This window comes from Drosophila kikkawai, chromosome 2L, assembly GCF_030179895.1.
Source record: "Drosophila kikkawai strain 14028-0561.14 chromosome 2L, DkikHiC1v2, whole genome shotgun sequence".
In the NCBI taxonomy this organism is placed as follows: Eukaryota; Metazoa; Arthropoda; class Insecta; order Diptera; family Drosophilidae; genus Drosophila; species Drosophila kikkawai.
Window position 1 is genome coordinate 19,682,401 of NC_091728.1, and position 16,376 is coordinate 19,698,776.

Below are 16,376 nucleotides of genomic sequence, written 5' to 3' on the forward strand. Positions count from 1 at the left end.
CATGTTAATGCTGATCAAGAATATATATGGTTTATGGGGTCGGAAATGATTCCTTGACTTAGAAAAATATTATTTTTTATTATAAAATCGGATTTTTTATATTAAAAAACTTCTTGATTAAAAATATCCTAACTCGGCCAAAAGAGCATTAATTTTAAATCGGAAAACAGTTCTGTGCAAGATTTTCTACAGTTAATAAATCTGCATACTTCATTTTTATTATAAAATTATTTTGTATTATAAAATCTTATTTTCTTCACTGCGTTGCAAACTTCTGACTGAAATTATAATACCCTGCAAGGGTATAAAAATACACAGTCCTCGGGCCAGCCACTTCAAATTTTTATTTGTTTTTAAAATAATTAATTTTAAATATTATTTTAAATAATATTTTACTTCAAAGCTCAGTCGTAATTGGTATAAATACTATTTTAATTCCATGTTTATCAAAACATCACAACAAACACGCCATTAATAGGGTTTATATTATAAACTTACGTGCGAAAACCATTTCGGCTATACAAAATTCAAAAATAAAAGGGTGTATGTGGTTTTAAATTACGATTATTAAATCATGGCCGTCATATTAACTATGCAAATACATAAATAGAAAGATGGATTCATCAATTTTTTTTATTATTTATTTCTAGATATTGTTTCTGCAAGAAAGTACTACGTTATATTTGTTATATTCCTACGTATATATTTCTGTATACTGATAAAAAATATAAAATCTATATAACTATATCTAATATAGAACCGATAATTCTATAAATAAGATTTATCAGGATTGATTAAACTTAATGTAAGAACTTATTTGAATTAGAATTACGCTATTTTCGTGTGCAAATCACCTTTTTTTTCAGTGTAATGCACTTTATTGTGAAATACCAAGAATCCAATGCACCTCTAGCACCCCCACAGTCCAAATTAAACCATTATGATAAATTGTATATAATTTATTAAATAATAGAACATTTCTATGTATTTGATACAAAACGTCATCAGTACAGATATGCAGTTAGGATATACAAGGAGATAGATGCAAAATGTGTAGATACAAATGCTTATCTATGGATATGTCGAATTGCTTCTTCATACAGACATCATATTTAATACCGGAATGTGCCGTAAAAATACCTAAGAGAGTTACGCAAAATTTATACAACAAAATAAACAAAAAAAAAACATATATAAACAAAACAAAGAGTGAAAATTTGTTTGGTATAATCGACAGCTGAACAAGACCAAAAGCGGAATGTGCAATTACAGCGAAGGAATGGTGGAGTGGTGGGTGTGAGGAGTTACTTACAGCTACAAAGTACTAAGCTTGATAATAAGTTATTGCAATTGTAATTTATAATTATTATAAATATTTGCGGAAATTAATTGTTTAACTAATTGGCTCGAATGGTTCGATTTTTGTTCATATTGGTCAACATCAACGAAATATATGAAGTCAGCAGATCGTCCATCTTGTAGCCAAGCGACGTCTCGCACAGAAGTTTCGAGCCCCGAACCAGATTGCCGATCGTCATGTGGAAATATGTATTGCCAGACGACCAGTTCGAGATGCGTGTAAAGGGATGTGTGACCAGAATGTCCTGTGAATAGATATGTAGAAAAATATTAAATATTATAATTTATAATAATTACGAGCTCCTTACCTTGGTCACTGGATGGATAAGACTCACGCCGTGCTTGTTAATGGCGATCAGTAGCATTTCGGGATAGTTCGGTTCGGTGGTTTGCTTAACCTCGAAGAAAGCGGAGCCAAAGGTGGGCCATCTGGTGATAATAATTATAAAAAACAAATGCTTTCATCCAACTATTATAAGACAACGCACCTGTATACAATCTTGAGGAAGGCCACCTTGGCATCTTCGGAAGTCATGCCACCATCCTGGTTATAAGAGGCCACAATCAAGCGCTTCCATTCGCTAGTGCTCTGCATCTTCATGATGTCCGAAGGTATTAGTTCCCTCAACATTTGCCTAATATAAAAATAATTATAAGTCGAAAGTAAATAAAAGATAATGTCTGCTTACGGTATTGCCTGAAGCTCCTGTTTGTTCTCCCCGAAGCGCACACGGAATACCAGGGCCGCCAGCTTGGATGCCTCCTCCCTCGAACACTTGTGGTAGCCGCGCAACAGCTTCGGCAATTCCTGATGATAGTGGAAGATAAGATCGGCATTGCGATCCTTGCCCGGCACTGTGTTTGTCCATAGCTTCTTCATGAAGAAGACCTGGTATGTGAACTGTGGATTGGCTCCGTCGCGTATGGGTCGCGCCTTCTTAATCCAATCCGTCAGGTGACGCACGAAATCAAAGAAGAAATCCCCTTCGGGAACCGAGATAACCTTATCGGCAATCTTTACAAACAGGGAGAAACCCTCGCTGGTGCGCAGCGACAGGCGTTGAGAGATATTATTGCAAAAGTCCTTGGCCCGGGTGGAGCTATCCACCTCAAAGGCCTCGTCTGTGTCGTCCGGAAAGTAGACTTTATGGAATATTTGTGTTGTCTTGTGCTGTATGGCCTCCACCTCCACCTGATGCGGTGGATACTTGCGTTGTCCATGGCGTATGGTTTTTTGCAAACGATGCATTGAGTCCTAGAAATGGTTAAATGTATATATATTATAAGCTATGCCTGTTAATCGAATTTCTCTATAAAATTTACCTGCGAAATGGGATGTCGCCGGCTGCGTAGGAAGAGCAACAGTTCTTTGAGCAAGCCTTGTGAGCAAGCAAACAGACCTGTAGCCAGCCACATCAGCTCCCAACCACGCTCCTCGGACATGCGGTTACGATTGTCTGTCAGCTGCTTCATCAGCTGGCAGTAGATCTCATCCCGCAGAATCTCGTGCTTGAGGGGTCCGTCGAAGATGTGGTCGGTTATTTCGTTGCCCATCCGCGGCCGCTTTGAGGGCAGATCTCCCATGTACTTCAGTATGGCGGCAAAGGCGAAGCAGGCCTCCTCGGCCAACTCCTCTTTGCTTTGTAACTTTCGTAGCAGCGGCGCTTTGATGGGATCCCTGGCATAGCGCCACAGCTCTTCGCTCCGCTTGGAACTCAACGTGAGAGTCTTTGACATTGTGCGCTTCGGTGGCAACCGGAAGTGATCCAGGGCATATTCCATTAGTGTGTGCGGTCGATCCCTAGCCTCAACCACGCCACCGTTCGAGGCCATGCTTAGGCGACGTCCATGATGCGCCTCATCGATGTTGAACAGCGCCAGAATATCCTGCGGCGGCTTGCTTAGCGTTGGCAGCACATAGACCGTTTCGGCGGGGAAATCTCCGCGTTCCTGCGACCGATCGCAGCGTCCTATGCACCAGCCGTTGTTAAGAACGGATTCTCCACAGGATTCATCCTCAAGAATAATGAGGTCGCCTTTGAAGAAGGACAAGAAACTCGTGCCATCCGAAGGGGCGCGATAGTCCTGTAAAGCAATGACGAATTTTGAACTGTAAAAAAACGAAAGAAGATATGAGAAAACATTCTATAAACCAATTAAATACCAACTACTAAATGAATTAATTACTTACCGCTTTTTCAGACCATCCAAGAAGTAGACTACCAGATCCCGAATATCCTCGGCATTGGGACTCTGGAATGTGAACTCTTCGCCACGCACCGTCGACAGACTAAAGGTTTGGGTAAACACTTTGTTGGTTTTCTGGCTGGAAACGGCGGTTATCTCGGGAAAGCTTAATTCCAAAAGGACCTGCTCCTGATCGTCCACCACATAGACGCCCGTCCAGTTCACCGCTATGATGACGTCGTTTTTGGGTAAATTCGGACCCGAATTGCGATAGGCCTCGTAGAAGCGAGAGAACAGAAGGGGCCACTTGTATTTGGCATAGCTGACGATATCCTCCTTGATCTTGAGCGGTGCAATCTTATCCTTGACGTAGTAGGACTTTTTGTAGGCCTGCAGGACCAAAGCGGCCCAACGTTCGATGGCCTTGTCAACGCCGCTGAGACAAAAGTCGGGTATGAAGTTGGGCAGCAGGGTGAATAGGCGCTCCATAGACATGTCGGTGCCGTATTCGATAAAGTATTGTTGCGCCGCAATCATGGCCAGGTCCTCCTCCTTGTCGCAGCGATATTCGCCAAACTTGACGCCCCTTACCACCTGCTGGTAGATCAGGTTGGTGGCCACCTGATCGTGCGTGGGCTCATGCCAAGGGGCGAAGATCTCCTTGCGGAAGAAAAGCCGCCAAGGGGCATTGCGCTCCTGGGCACCCTGCTCCTTGGCATACTGTTCGCACTGGGAAATTGCGTCCATCACGTGGTCGCCGCCACTCCCCAAGGAGCTAACCTTGTCAAACAGAGCTATGTACAGCGAAAATCCGAACTGATCTTTCAGGGTTATCTTGTCCGACAGTTGATTGCACAGCTCCCGGGCCGTGGTCGCTGAATCGGCCAGCAGGGTCTTCGTGTTGCCATCCATAAAGGTGATGGGCAGCATGATGGGCTTCTTTGACTTGGTGGCCTGCAATTCCAGCCACGAGGGCGGCTGGTTGCGAGTTCCATTGTTAAAGGTTCGCTTCAATCGCTCCTCGCAGTACGGCGCATAGCCGGGTGGACCCTCACGGATAAAGGCCCTCAGATAATTAACGAACTTCTCCGATGGGGCAAAGCAGCCCACGCACAGGGAGAGCAAGATCCAGCCCCTGGCATGCGATGATTTCAGTGGATTGTTGGAAAGCTGCTTGCAGATCTGGCAATAGATCTCGTCCCTCAGCTCGGCTCGCAGGATGCCATGGCCGATGATGAAGTGCAGCTTCTCCAGGTTCGAAGTGGGGCGAGACTGCAGCCAGGACTGGTAGCTATCCGCAGTGTACTCATCGTCCTGCAATCGCCTTCGCACATCCTCGCCCAACTTGTTCTTTCGCTTTAGTGTTAGCGATACAAGTTTGTGACGAATCGAGCGGGGCTTTTGCTTCAGGAAGGCATCGGGATCCAAGCCCATGAGTTGAGCCTCTTGGAATTCCTAAAACAATTAATTCAAATTAATTATAAATCATTAAAAAACTAAAGTCTAGCCAATGAACTCACCTTACTCCTTATAAAATTGCGACCCAGAGTGGCCGTCACCTTGGACATGACCGAGGTTGTGTCCATGCGATCCATTGTATGATATTTGGGCTCCGGCATATCGCCAGTAAAACGGAGTATGGTTATCCACAGGGCTTGGGCAGCCAGTTGATCGCCTTGCGTATGTAGCGGCAGCAGGGGATGCTTTAGGGCCTTCTTGGCGTACTGATGATTCACATTGCCCTGGAAGTAGGTGGCGGCGAATTTCTGAAACTTGAACTCCGACAGATCCTCCTCATCCTCGGATATGTGTATGGGCGCAATGATATCCTCCTGGTTAACGCTCTGGGCATGGGGCAGATCATTGAACACCGAGGTCTCCCTGCCACCGTGCGGAGTGGGTGCATCGCTACTCGAGTCTGGCAGAAAGTCAAACATGGCCTCCACCAGTTTGCCATCGTCCACTGGTTCCTCCTGCTTGCGGGCCGCATCGTTGATAATATTCATTTTGACCTCTACGCGACGTCGATCTTCCATTTGCTCCTGCAACTCCCGCCGCTCCAGTTCGTGCAACCTGTCCCGGTAATGCTGCTCCGCAATTTCGCGAGCATGTTTGTTTCCCCGATGCAGCAACTCCTGCTCCTCCAGCTTGCGCAACTGCAGAACCTCTGCGAACTGCTTGTGCTCGAGGCGCAGCTTTCGATATCGACGCACGGCGATCATGCGTCGAACATGTGACTGAATCTTGATGACGGCCCACATCTTGTGGCCGTACTCTCGCCTCACCAAATAGCCCCTTGCATGAGCTTGGAGGCCAACAATGTGGCCTCGCAGGTGGCGGAAACGATGGGATAGAACGCGGGAACGTATCAATGCCTGCAGGCGCATATAGCCTACTCGCATGTTCCGGTAGCGCTTGCGCTGGGCATAGCCCTTCCAGAATCTCTGAACGGTGACAACAGCGGCTCGTAGACGGAGAAACCGCCTGCGATATACCCAACCACGAATGCTGCGCTGGAGTATGAGAATTTTACGCGTGAGAACACGATCTCTCTCCTGCTCCAAGAACAAATCGTGGGCATCCTTCAGAAAGACCTTGGTGTGACCCAACTGATAATCGGACTTGCCCAAAACGATTGCACAAATTCGCGAAGTGGCCGCCTGGCAATCTGTGCGATGGGCTGGCGGCACACCGGGTATAAGGAAACGATATCGCTCCACAAATTCTCGGAATCCATGACGTATGGGATAGCCGGCACGCCGAATCCTAATGGTTTCCATCATTCCCGAGTAACGCAACTGACGGCAACACAATCCCCGGTCGAACATCATCGGTTTCTTCAACTCGTTGGGCTTGATGCAGCGAATAAAGAAGGGCTGGCAACTGCACAGCGTTTTCATCAGCGCGTCCAGAGATTTTCGAAACTGTGTGGAGAGCGTGGGCGTTCGCTTCCTGGTCTCCGCACCCATCTCGATGTCCTGAGCGAATATTTGACGCAGGAACTTGTTGCCACTCTGGCTAACCAGATGCAGCAAGTCCGGACTGAAGGTGTCCCGGTTCTTGTCCAGGAATCCACGCGTATCGTAGAAGACCACGCCGGCAAAGTGATTCAGTCCAAAGCTGGTGTTAATATCCGACTTGGGCTTCAAGTAGTTCTTGTGCGCACCGTGCGTCTTGTGCAATTTGGCCAGCATGGTTGTGTCCGTGCCCTTGGGGAAGCGAGCCTCCTCGTCTATCAAGGCCATAATGTTCAGCTGCTTGATGGCTATCAGATCGAGGGCATCCTGGTTGTCCACGAACTCGATATGCTGCCAGTTGATGGCCTCGTGATTGTACTCCTCCTGCTCCAGCTTGAAAATGTGCTGGACAAAGAACTGCTGTAGGTTTTCGTTGGCATAGTTAATGCAGAACTGCTCGAAGCTGTTCTGATCAAAGTTCTCAAAGCCAAAGATGTCCAGCACACCGATGGCATTGCGCGAGGTGCCGCGCGGCTTAAAAATCGCCGAATTTATCTTTCGCACAATGTGTATGAAGAGGCGTCCGTAGATTCCCTTGACGAAGGCATCACGCACATCCACAGATTGATCCCGCGACAAGGTGGATACCACCGTCTCGCCATGGGCGAACAGTGTGCGTCGTGTCAAAGCATCGATCAGCGGTTGTATGGGCAGTCCCAGTAGCCCAGCCACACGCTCGACATTTATGTGCTCCGGTATCTCGGTGGCATCGAGGTTATCCACCACCGTTGCCTTGTACTTGATATTTCCACAATGCAGCAACGCAGCGAGTAACTTGATAATCTCCCAGATTTCCTGATCGGAGAAGAGCAATACTTTCATTGCGGATCGAATGTCAGAGAATTCGGCAGCATCGTCGCGACCTTCGCAGGTTATGCTGTTGCCACCAGTCAGATATCTGGGTAAATTATTAATTATTAATACATTTATTTACAAAATTTAAAAGGAAAATACGTACTTGTAATCCGCTGCCATGCCCAGATCGAGACGACTCTTCTCCTCGGACGATAGACCAGCCAAAATGCAATAAAAAACATGATAATTGCGTTCGCTATGGTTCTGGGAAACAATGCGCGACTTCTCCAGCAGATATTGTTCGATTTTGGCTCCTTCGATAACGCCATTTGCGCTAAAGTGTATATCTATGTACTTTCCAAACCTGTTAAAATATATAGTTCTTGAAATATACTTAAATAAATATATAATAATATTTACCTAGATGAATTATCGTTACGTATGGTCTTGGCATTGCCAAAGGCTTCCAATATGGGATTCGCCTCAAGGATCTGCTGCTCAATCCACGAATGCTTGCCACTGATGGCAGCCAGATATTGCAGTATTAGCTTTGTGCTCTCCGTTTTCCCAGCTCCCGACTCGCCAGATATTACGATACACTGATCCTGGCGGTAACGCTTCATGTGCGCATAAGCATTGTCGCCGATTGCAAAGATGTGCGGCGGCAGTTCCCCAATTTTACGCTCCTTGTAGAGCTTGATCTGGTCGGCAGTGTAAATGGGTAGGATCTGATAGGGATTAACGGCAACCAATATGGAGCCGGTGTATGTCTGAAATGAAAAGATGATAATAACAAGAATTAATTAATATCAATGTTTGTTCTTAAGCAAATCTTTTTTTTATAAAATTAGTAAAACAAGATACACATGGAAGTAGAAAGAGATATTTTTCCATGCCTTCATTGGAAGTTAATACCCATAAGTTTTGTAACTGGGACACTATATCAGAAACACATATCAAACTTGTAAGCCCTTTAATATGAATGGTTTAGATAAGAAAATTATGTCGCTTTAAAAATATTTAGGTTTGTTTACAAGGAACCTAAGTATTTGTTTAATACATTCTTTTTAATTAATTAAAAATATTTACTTACATATATCAGATTCTCCTTGTAGCGTATAAGCAGATTCCGCAAAATGCCAGCCTCATGCAGATCGCCCAGGGATATCATGTCCTCCACCCCCTGGACGGAGGACGCGTGCATGGCCTTGATCCGACGCTCAGGGGCCAGCCACACCTCGTCTCCGTCATCGTCGCGCACCTGGATGCGTCGACCCTCCGCGGAGATGACACGTGCTCCAATGGCCACATCGAATTCTCGCCCCGAGGCGGGCTCTATCCAGATGTAGTCACCCTGTAAACAATAATTTGTAACGTAATTACAATTCTTAATTTTTTTTTTTCGGTTTGTTTTTAGTATTTAACGATTTTACAATTTGACATTCAGTTCTTTACGAGGCTGCCACTGCCGCATTCGGTTGCCATGGACAAGGGGGCCATAAAAACTTTTCATTATTTGTTGTAAGAATCACTTGAGCGGAACGTAAAAAATAGTGATACCAGGGACAGACGTAGGCCATCCATGTACAGTGGTTGCAAGATATATATTTATGAGTCAATGGGATTTTAAGGTTTAAAAAAGAGATTTTATAGTCATATTTACTTGGTATTAATATTGAACCTTCTAAGCCCTTTGATTTTATTTTTAATGTTCTTAACGGAATCGCAACACCTTTTCTATGAAAAAGATTTTAGTTCAAGAATTACGTAAAAATTAAAATTAAATTTTGCATTCGATGTCTCCAATATTGGCATCCACCACTGTACTTAAGAGAAATGTTGGAGTTTAAGTGAAGCATGGCTTACACACACATACTGGAGAATGAAACTTCCGCTCGGTGCTACTGCTAGTTAGTTAATGTTCGAGCAAAAGAGATGGGACACCTCGATAGGGAATAATGATCACACACTCTGGCAGAGTCCTCTCGTTATTATAGGTACTTACACGTGTTACAATCACCATATTCGTCCTCCTTCATTTACTGGTCCTGGGTTGGCATCCAAATACAAAAGCCCGGTTGCTCTACGATGCTGCCTTCTCGTATTATTTTCTGTTCCAAAAGAGAACAAGTGGAAGAGTTAGACATGGAGCCACAATAACAAATTCAAGTTAGCGCCTCCGGCAGTTAAAACCGGCTTTGGAATAAAAAAATTAAGGTGAAGTTTACGGTAAATTGAAAGAATTCACAACTTGTCGCTGTCTTCGCTGTGGTCCGTCGTCGTCTCATTGTCGTTGCTGTTGGTGTGATGGGTCTCTCTTCCCAGCCTGAAGTAAACGTCTTTCTTTTCCATTTGGCAAACGCACTCTCATTCACTAAGCCCCCCAACTAAACTGGCAACTCATTAACAAAACCCCAATATCAAATTAGTCATCAGTCTCTTAGCACATCCATAAAAATCATACTTTCGATACTTCTTTTATTCTTCTCTAGCTAGGGAAACCGAGCCGAGCTAACCTCTACGTGACTGTCGATCTTTCAAAATATAAATATGTAAGCCTTTAGACATGCAAAAAAGGCCATCGCGACATTTTCACTTTTAGCTTCAATCAAAATAAAACGTTTGAATGCGAGAACCACCGGAAAAAGCGGGCTCAGACTAAATCGATGGTCTCAATGAACGTTTTTGTTATGCAAATTATTTGGATTTCATTTAAAAAATTTACTTTCATTACATTATAAGGCAAGGTGGACATTTAAACGTTATTTTTAGTTAGGCTAGAGAAAACTGGCCAATTTTTATATTTTTTTTTAAATTTTCGGAGTATGTTTAAGTAAATAAAACCTCTTAATTGATGTAAATCATCCCAAAGATAACAGTGATATATGAATAAAATGTTACTTTAATCAGACACTTCTTTAGTCAAAAGTTTAGTTTCCCAAATATCGTCCAGTTTGTAATTTTATTTATATAATAAAATTATTACCAAGATTAAACCCAGTCGAGTATCTTTTATTCCCATCACGGCAACTTAAAACTGATTCATCGTGGCTTAGCAATTGCATCAATATCTGGATCAACTTAATAACAGATCTGCCACTTTTAAGCCAGCCATGAATCAGAATTTGAAGCTGGCGTCATTTCTCAGTCGGTTGCCAGCCAAACCGACTCTCAATTGGACACCCCATCTATCATTTAACACATGGACTAACGACAACGCCAGAAGAAGTATCAGGTAATGTATAGTTACTCATTTGGAGGTGTCTCTCCTCCTCTCGCCACAATTGCAACATGCCACCAGGCAACCAAAAAAGCAGCAACCAAATTTTGTGGCACACCGATTGAGCCGGCGGAAAGTATACTCATACATACATACATATCTATACCAGTCTGGTTACGCTCTGCCGGTTAAAATACAAGTCTATTGCACACGGAAACCGATCCAAAGTCAAACTAGAGTTCTCACTTGTACATATCTACATGGCAACGTGAATTGTTGGTTAGAGTTCAACCATTTAGTTGATACATACAAACACTGAATATTAAATAATTATACATCTCCTAAAACGAGCTTATAGGGAAATGCTGTCTACAACTGCAAAATATTAGAAGCTGTTCAATATTTTCCCTTAAAAATGTCTTTAAAAAACCCATTTAATAACTCTTTTAGCTACTAATTTTCTGTTATTTGTTAGTTTAATTTTAATTTATAAAGTAGTAAGCTTCAAATATCTGATCTCTTATACCACTGTGACTATACACTGTGACTATACACAGTCATACCCGAATTATTTAAAGCTGATTGCTTAATAATACTTCTGTTATCAGCGACCCTTGAGTGCAGGTAGAGATAAGCACTAAAGCATTAAACAAGGTGTAATTTCGAGGTGTGCAGGGGCTGAGGCACACATGCATACATAAAATACATATATATCTGGGCATGACTAAAATGCTATAACGATGCTTGTCTAAGAATTTCGTCTAAACAGATTTTAGACTGTGGGGCATCCAATGACACACTGTTCAATAGAGGCTAGTGGCACGTACGTATCTCGGTGCAAGCGGTAGCACGACCAAAGAGCAGCACGTGAGTGAGGGTTTTGAGTGAGTTTTGTGATTCAAGAGTTCATCGAGAGTCATTAGTGAAAGTTCATGTGTGGTTTGCCACGTAAAATTGCGGTGCTAATGCCATCTACTATACAATAACATCAGTGTGTGCATATTGCAAAAGCAATTTTTATTTTGGTTTCGCAACTTTTTACTTTGACATTTAACTTTTGTGAAGTTGGACTTTGTGGAGCAATCTGTGCAACACCGGCCACACTAGACCGATCTGCCAGTTATTTAAGCTATGCTATATTGCATTGCCTGGTGACGGTGTTTAGAAAATTGTTATCCAGGCCAGAAGAACAATTGGGCGCTTTCCATGCTAGCCATCCTAATTATTCAGAGCTCTTAAGAGATGTTTTAAAAACAAACCCTATACTCACAAACGAAAGCTAGCCAACAGAATTATGTTCATTTTTATTTTAGTAAGTTTAGAGAAAACCTTTAAAAAAAAGTTTCACCAAACAAACAGAAAGTCGCGAAAGCCTCCAGCAACAACAATAAACAACAACAAATGAGCCACACAAACACAACATTGTGGAACCTAGCAGCCCGAATGGAAGCGCAAAAAAGGTTGCGATGGGAGAAGAAACAAACTTAAAGCCAGACCCGAAACCGGCTAATGAAAAGCGTTTATACGAAAAGGGTTTTCCAATTGTCCACACACACGAAATGTCCCGTTGTGCAACCGCAGCAAAAACAACAAACCGGACAAACAAGTGTTGTTGTGAATAGGAGAATTCTTGGCCGCTGAAACCTGGTTCAAGCTCAAGGAGAGAGATGGCAGACAGAGAGGAAGAAGAGAGTGAACGAGCACAAATGTGAGAGCAGAAGAACGAGCAACAGGCGGGTGGGAAAGGGAAGGGGCTCGCACCCATTGAATTTGTTGCACTGAGCCGCTCTTTACGCATGCCGCTGTCCCGCTCGCTCTTCTGCCATTCGGCAGGTGTCTATTATGGTATCCGTGTGTGCATGTGTGCGCGAGAGAGTGGCCGCGGCCTGTGCATGTTAGTACCGTTCTAGCCAACGAAACCTGAAGCGTAGCTATAATTTGGTCAGTCGCTTAAGCAATAAAAATGCATTGGAGCCACGTCTTCGTCTCAAGAAATAAAATCAATGATAATTAAAACGAGACAGTGGGACGTTTCAGGTGACCCTTGTCATTATCTCTTGTTTGCTGGCTTTTCTAGCCTCACACTCACACAAACCGACCCGACTTCCAGGGTTATTGCACTCTTTTTTTTCCAATCACTGTATCTTTTTGGTTTGTCCCAGAATATTGCACTCTTAGTTTGGCCAGGAAACTGAACTTATTTTGGTTGTAATTAACACTTTGGCGACTTGGAAGTGAACCCGACGAAAGCGGGACATTCTTTTTTGAAAACAGGTTACATAAATAGGTCACGCACCAACGATCGCAGAAAAGTGCAGCGCGCCGATTGCTCTCTATATAGTCCCTTTAGTCAGTCAAGCAACAGGCTAATAAAGTGGCTTAGACTTTTTGCATTGTGACTATCTGCTGGCTTCCTTGCCTCAGTTCACAGTATAACTTACACCGAAAAAGACCGAATACGCCAGCCGAAACGAAAGACTAGATCAGTGCTGCCAACTCGGGTCGTAAAAGAGCTTAACGAGCCTTTGGAAAAGCGATAAAAAATCTGATCGACTTTATTCTTACATTACATTTAAACAGTATAAAATTCAGCTTTATAAACAAATTTTAAATGGAAAATAGGATGCTAGCACACAACCGACGCGGCGACTTTTCTTCTGTTTCCGCACAACCGCCTTCGTTGAGTGAAATTTTGAAACTATTTTAAACTAGAGGTGCCACGCTATCGATGGCATTCTGCATGCACCATCGATAGTTTATCATTACCCAGCAGACAAAAACTTTGTTTATGATATATAAAACAAAAGTTTAGCGGCAAAACGTCCGACTCAGATTCATAAACGATAATAAAGTTAATCACCTGTCATGGGATTTTTTATGCAGCAAATGCTCTAATTTTCGAAACCAGAATAAGATTTGATTTGAGGACTTTTTACGACATCATTAGCGTGAATAATACTGATGTATTAATGTATTAATATATTTTAAAGTTTAAAAATAATTTTATATTTAAGGTATTTCCTATATTTTTGAATAATAAATAAATGACTGAATACTACGATGTTTCTTATTACAATGCGTTTTATTTAATAATATATCCAAGCTATAACTAGAAAATATTTTATTTCCCTACCTTTGCCTACACATCATTAAACTCAATATATATAAAATAGGGCCCTACCGAATGATATTTAGTTATAAACTTATTATTCTTTTTAATTTAATTTAAATTAATTTCAATACTGTGAGACCTCCAAAAAAATATGCATAACTTAGATTACAGACTTTTCCCAGAAATATTCCTCTGGTCCTTCAAGAAGAACGAACAGTATGTATTGTACAACTTCATCTTCAATATGACAAGCTCAAACTCAACTTATAGACTTGTCAAAAAAATTCGTAACTCTTTTTCTCATTATAGCTAAATCGACTCGCCTGATGATGCTGATCGAAGGAAAGACGAGCAACTAATATATACGAACGTTGACTTGTAGGCTTTCAAATGAAGCCGGTTAAGATACCACATTTCCTGACGTAGTGTTCTTCTGGGTGATATCAGTGGAGAGATTGTGACAACGGCCAGCATTGCTAGGTTTTATCAATAGTTCATGTTTATTGAAAGTTTCTTTTTCGTTTGGGTGGTCTGCGTGTAAGCGCATGCTCCACATGTGGCAGCAAATACAAAATGTAGTTTCGTGTGTCTTTACAATGTAATAAGAATATGTGGTTTTGGATTGGGGAGTTAGCAGAACTTCCATCGGTTTCCGCACTCGTTGCACATGACGAAGGTGGTCATGGGCTCGTCGGCGGATCGGGTCTGCAGCTGGTTGTAGGTGCAGTTGCGCTTCTTGCACTTGGCGCACTTGAGGAGATCTGTCTTGGTGCCCTGCACGGTGGCCAGTTGGGCATCGTTGATGGCCTCCTTGACAAACTTCTCGCGCAGCTTCTTCATCTCATCGCTGGCCATCTCTTCGGGTGTCATCTTCGCCAGCTGCTTGGCAGTAACAGCTCCGCACATAAAGTTGCCCCGCAGGCCCGGATTCTTTGGATCCTTAAGGTTTGCCACGCGCGATCTGATGCGGTTCTTGTACTTCATATCAGTGTTTTTGAACTCGGCATAAATGGCGTCCTCGAGCTCGGCAGCCATCTCCTCAGGCTCGCCGCAGCCCTCGGGCACCTCGCCAATCTTGAGGGCAGTGGCCAGCATCTCGCGGCACTTCAGACGAACTGCATCCGTCATCCCGCCGGAGGGAAAAGAACTCTGTGACGACGAGGCCTTCTTCTCCTCGCGCTTATCCTTCGACGAGCTACTGCTGCCCGACTTACTATCCTTACTAGAGGACGACTTGGCGGCGCTCGAGGGTTTTGCGGCACTGCTGTTGCTGTTCGACGAGCCATCCTTGCCCGCTGAGTTGTGGTTGGGCGTTACCGGGGCCGGGCTGGCCAAGAAACGCTTCCAGTTCTTGATCAGAGTCTTGGCCAGCGCGATCACCTCGTCGTCCTTGCTGCTTTTTCGGAGCTCGTTGACCGTCATGCCGATGCGAGTCTTGGTCAGTATGTCCAAGTTGATATTGAGCGTCTGCAGAGTCTTTAGTAGGTCCAAGGCCTGATCCTGTCCCTGTTAGGGGGGAAGAAATAGATATATTACTTGATTAAGCGCAGCTCCCGGCCTCCCAACTCACTGAACCATCACTGGAAGTCGAAATCTTGTCCATCTTCTTCTTAATCCGGAAAACTTCATCCTCTACGCTCATTTTGGTCGCCTGAATGTGCTGGGTAAACAAGGTGACAGAACAGAGGTTAGGTTACTCTTCATTTCGGCGTCCACTTAAAGAACTAATTCGTATGTTATGTTATGCCGGGGTTTAGTTATTACCTTTTTCCCTCCAATAAAAGTTGTTTACTATTTTTTTTCTTTCTGTATTCGCAGAACAGTAGTGCTGCAAAACATGGGTGTACTTAGTGTCGATTGGCTTTAATCGATGTTCTTATCGATGTTTCTTTCTCTGTCTGGCAACGCACCTTCTGAAAAATGTCAAACATCGATAGTGCTCCGATGTTTTGCCAATCGCAATCGCCCGGGCAGTGGTGTCAATCCCGTTTTTTTCCGTCAAATACAGCTTATTATTAAGCCTAGTACTCTGACGAGAAAAATCCGCTGTATAAATTTAGACAGCGGCCAAACACGATATAAAAAAAATGGTGTCGAAAAAAGAAGAAGAAGAACTTTTAGCCACGTCGATTTTTCCGGTACTCTGACGACGAAAATGAAGCCTGCGAAAATTGAATGGCGCTGCCAGATCAAGATAGTAAACAGCTGATATCGCGCTGTCTAAATATTTCATTTGATTTATTTAGACACCCCTAATGGAGGGAAAGTTGAAGGAAAAAGGTGGCATTGATAGGGGCTGTCAAGGGGAAGCCCATAATATGGAATTTAACCCACAAAGGACATTTTAATGCCATATTTATTAATATTTTTAATATTTTTTTGAATATTTGTTTACAAACAGCTGTCCAGTGTGACCAAAGAAAATCCTTAAACGCCATAAAAAGTACATTTTCATGGCATTTAAGGATTTTCCTTAATTTTTTTTGGTCACACTAGCTCGGTAGCGAAATAAACAGCGATTCCGCTGTCTAATTTAGACAGCGGATTTTTCTCGTCAGAGTACTAGGCTTTAAGTGTGATTGCGGAGACAATTTTAAAACAGCGGGCAGCGGGAATTCCAGCTTTTTTAGCTTAGGCAGTTTAAAATGTTCGTCATTATTTAAATTTGAAAATACTTCTTATATGC

General features: G+C 43.1%; 2 protein-coding genes across 4 annotated transcripts; both read right to left on the reverse strand.

Moving 5' to 3' along the window:
• Positions 1–944: 944 nt before the first annotated feature.
• Positions 945–13,254, reverse strand: ck (myosin-VIIa ck). Of its 3 annotated transcripts, none has more exons than XM_017181786.2 (12): positions 13,020–13,254; positions 9,364–9,469; positions 8,452–8,712; positions 7,779–8,128; positions 7,522–7,722; positions 5,067–7,461; positions 3,551–5,001; positions 2,683–3,469; positions 2,049–2,614; positions 1,848–1,994; positions 1,668–1,788; positions 945–1,604 (listed from the first exon to the last, which is right to left on the reverse strand). In XM_017181786.2, the coding sequence occupies exons 2-12, from the start codon at positions 9,379–9,381 to the stop codon at positions 1,398–1,400; spliced, it is 6,504 nt and encodes a 2,167-aa protein (XP_017037275.1). In that variant the 5' UTR covers positions 9,382–9,469; positions 13,020–13,254; the 3' UTR covers positions 945–1,397. The 3 variants fall into 3 exon arrangements, with proteins under 3 accessions (XP_017037275.1, XP_017037276.1, XP_017037277.1); XM_017181787.2 differs by lacking the exon at positions 13,020–13,254 and adding an exon at positions 12,875–13,011; XM_017181788.3 differs by lacking the exon at positions 13,020–13,254 and adding an exon at positions 12,668–12,836.
• A 913-nt stretch (positions 13,255–14,167) lies between these two features.
• TfIIS (RNA polymerase II elongation factor) lies at positions 14,168–15,577 on the reverse strand. The gene is made up of 3 exons (XM_017181789.2): positions 15,455–15,577; positions 15,261–15,350; positions 14,168–15,196 (listed from the first exon to the last, which is right to left on the reverse strand). Exons 2-3 carry the CDS (start codon positions 15,330–15,332, stop codon positions 14,321–14,323), a joined length of 948 nt encoding a protein of 315 aa, XP_017037278.1. The 5' UTR covers positions 15,333–15,350; positions 15,455–15,577; the 3' UTR covers positions 14,168–14,320.
• Positions 15,578–16,376: the final 799 nt, after the last annotated feature.

Bases quoted from the DNA above. Each gene is read 5' to 3' on its own strand.
- ck (XM_017181786.2), bottom strand. The intron at 8,129-8,451 runs GTAAGTAAATAT...TTTTCATTTCAG, and splicing joins ACAAGGAGAATCTGATATAT to ACATACACCGGCTCCATATT. The intron at 1,605-1,667 runs GTAAGGAGCTCG...ATCTATTCACAG, and splicing joins TTATCCATCCAGTGACCAAG to GACATTCTGGTCACACATCC.
- TfIIS (XM_017181789.2), bottom strand. From the start codon at position 15,332: ATGAGCGTAGAGGATGAAGTTTTCCGGATTAAGAAGAAGATGGACAAG. The intron at 15,197-15,260 runs GTGAGTTGGGAG...CCCCCCTAACAG, and splicing joins CGACTTCCAGTGATGGTTCA to GGACAGGATCAGGCCTTGGA.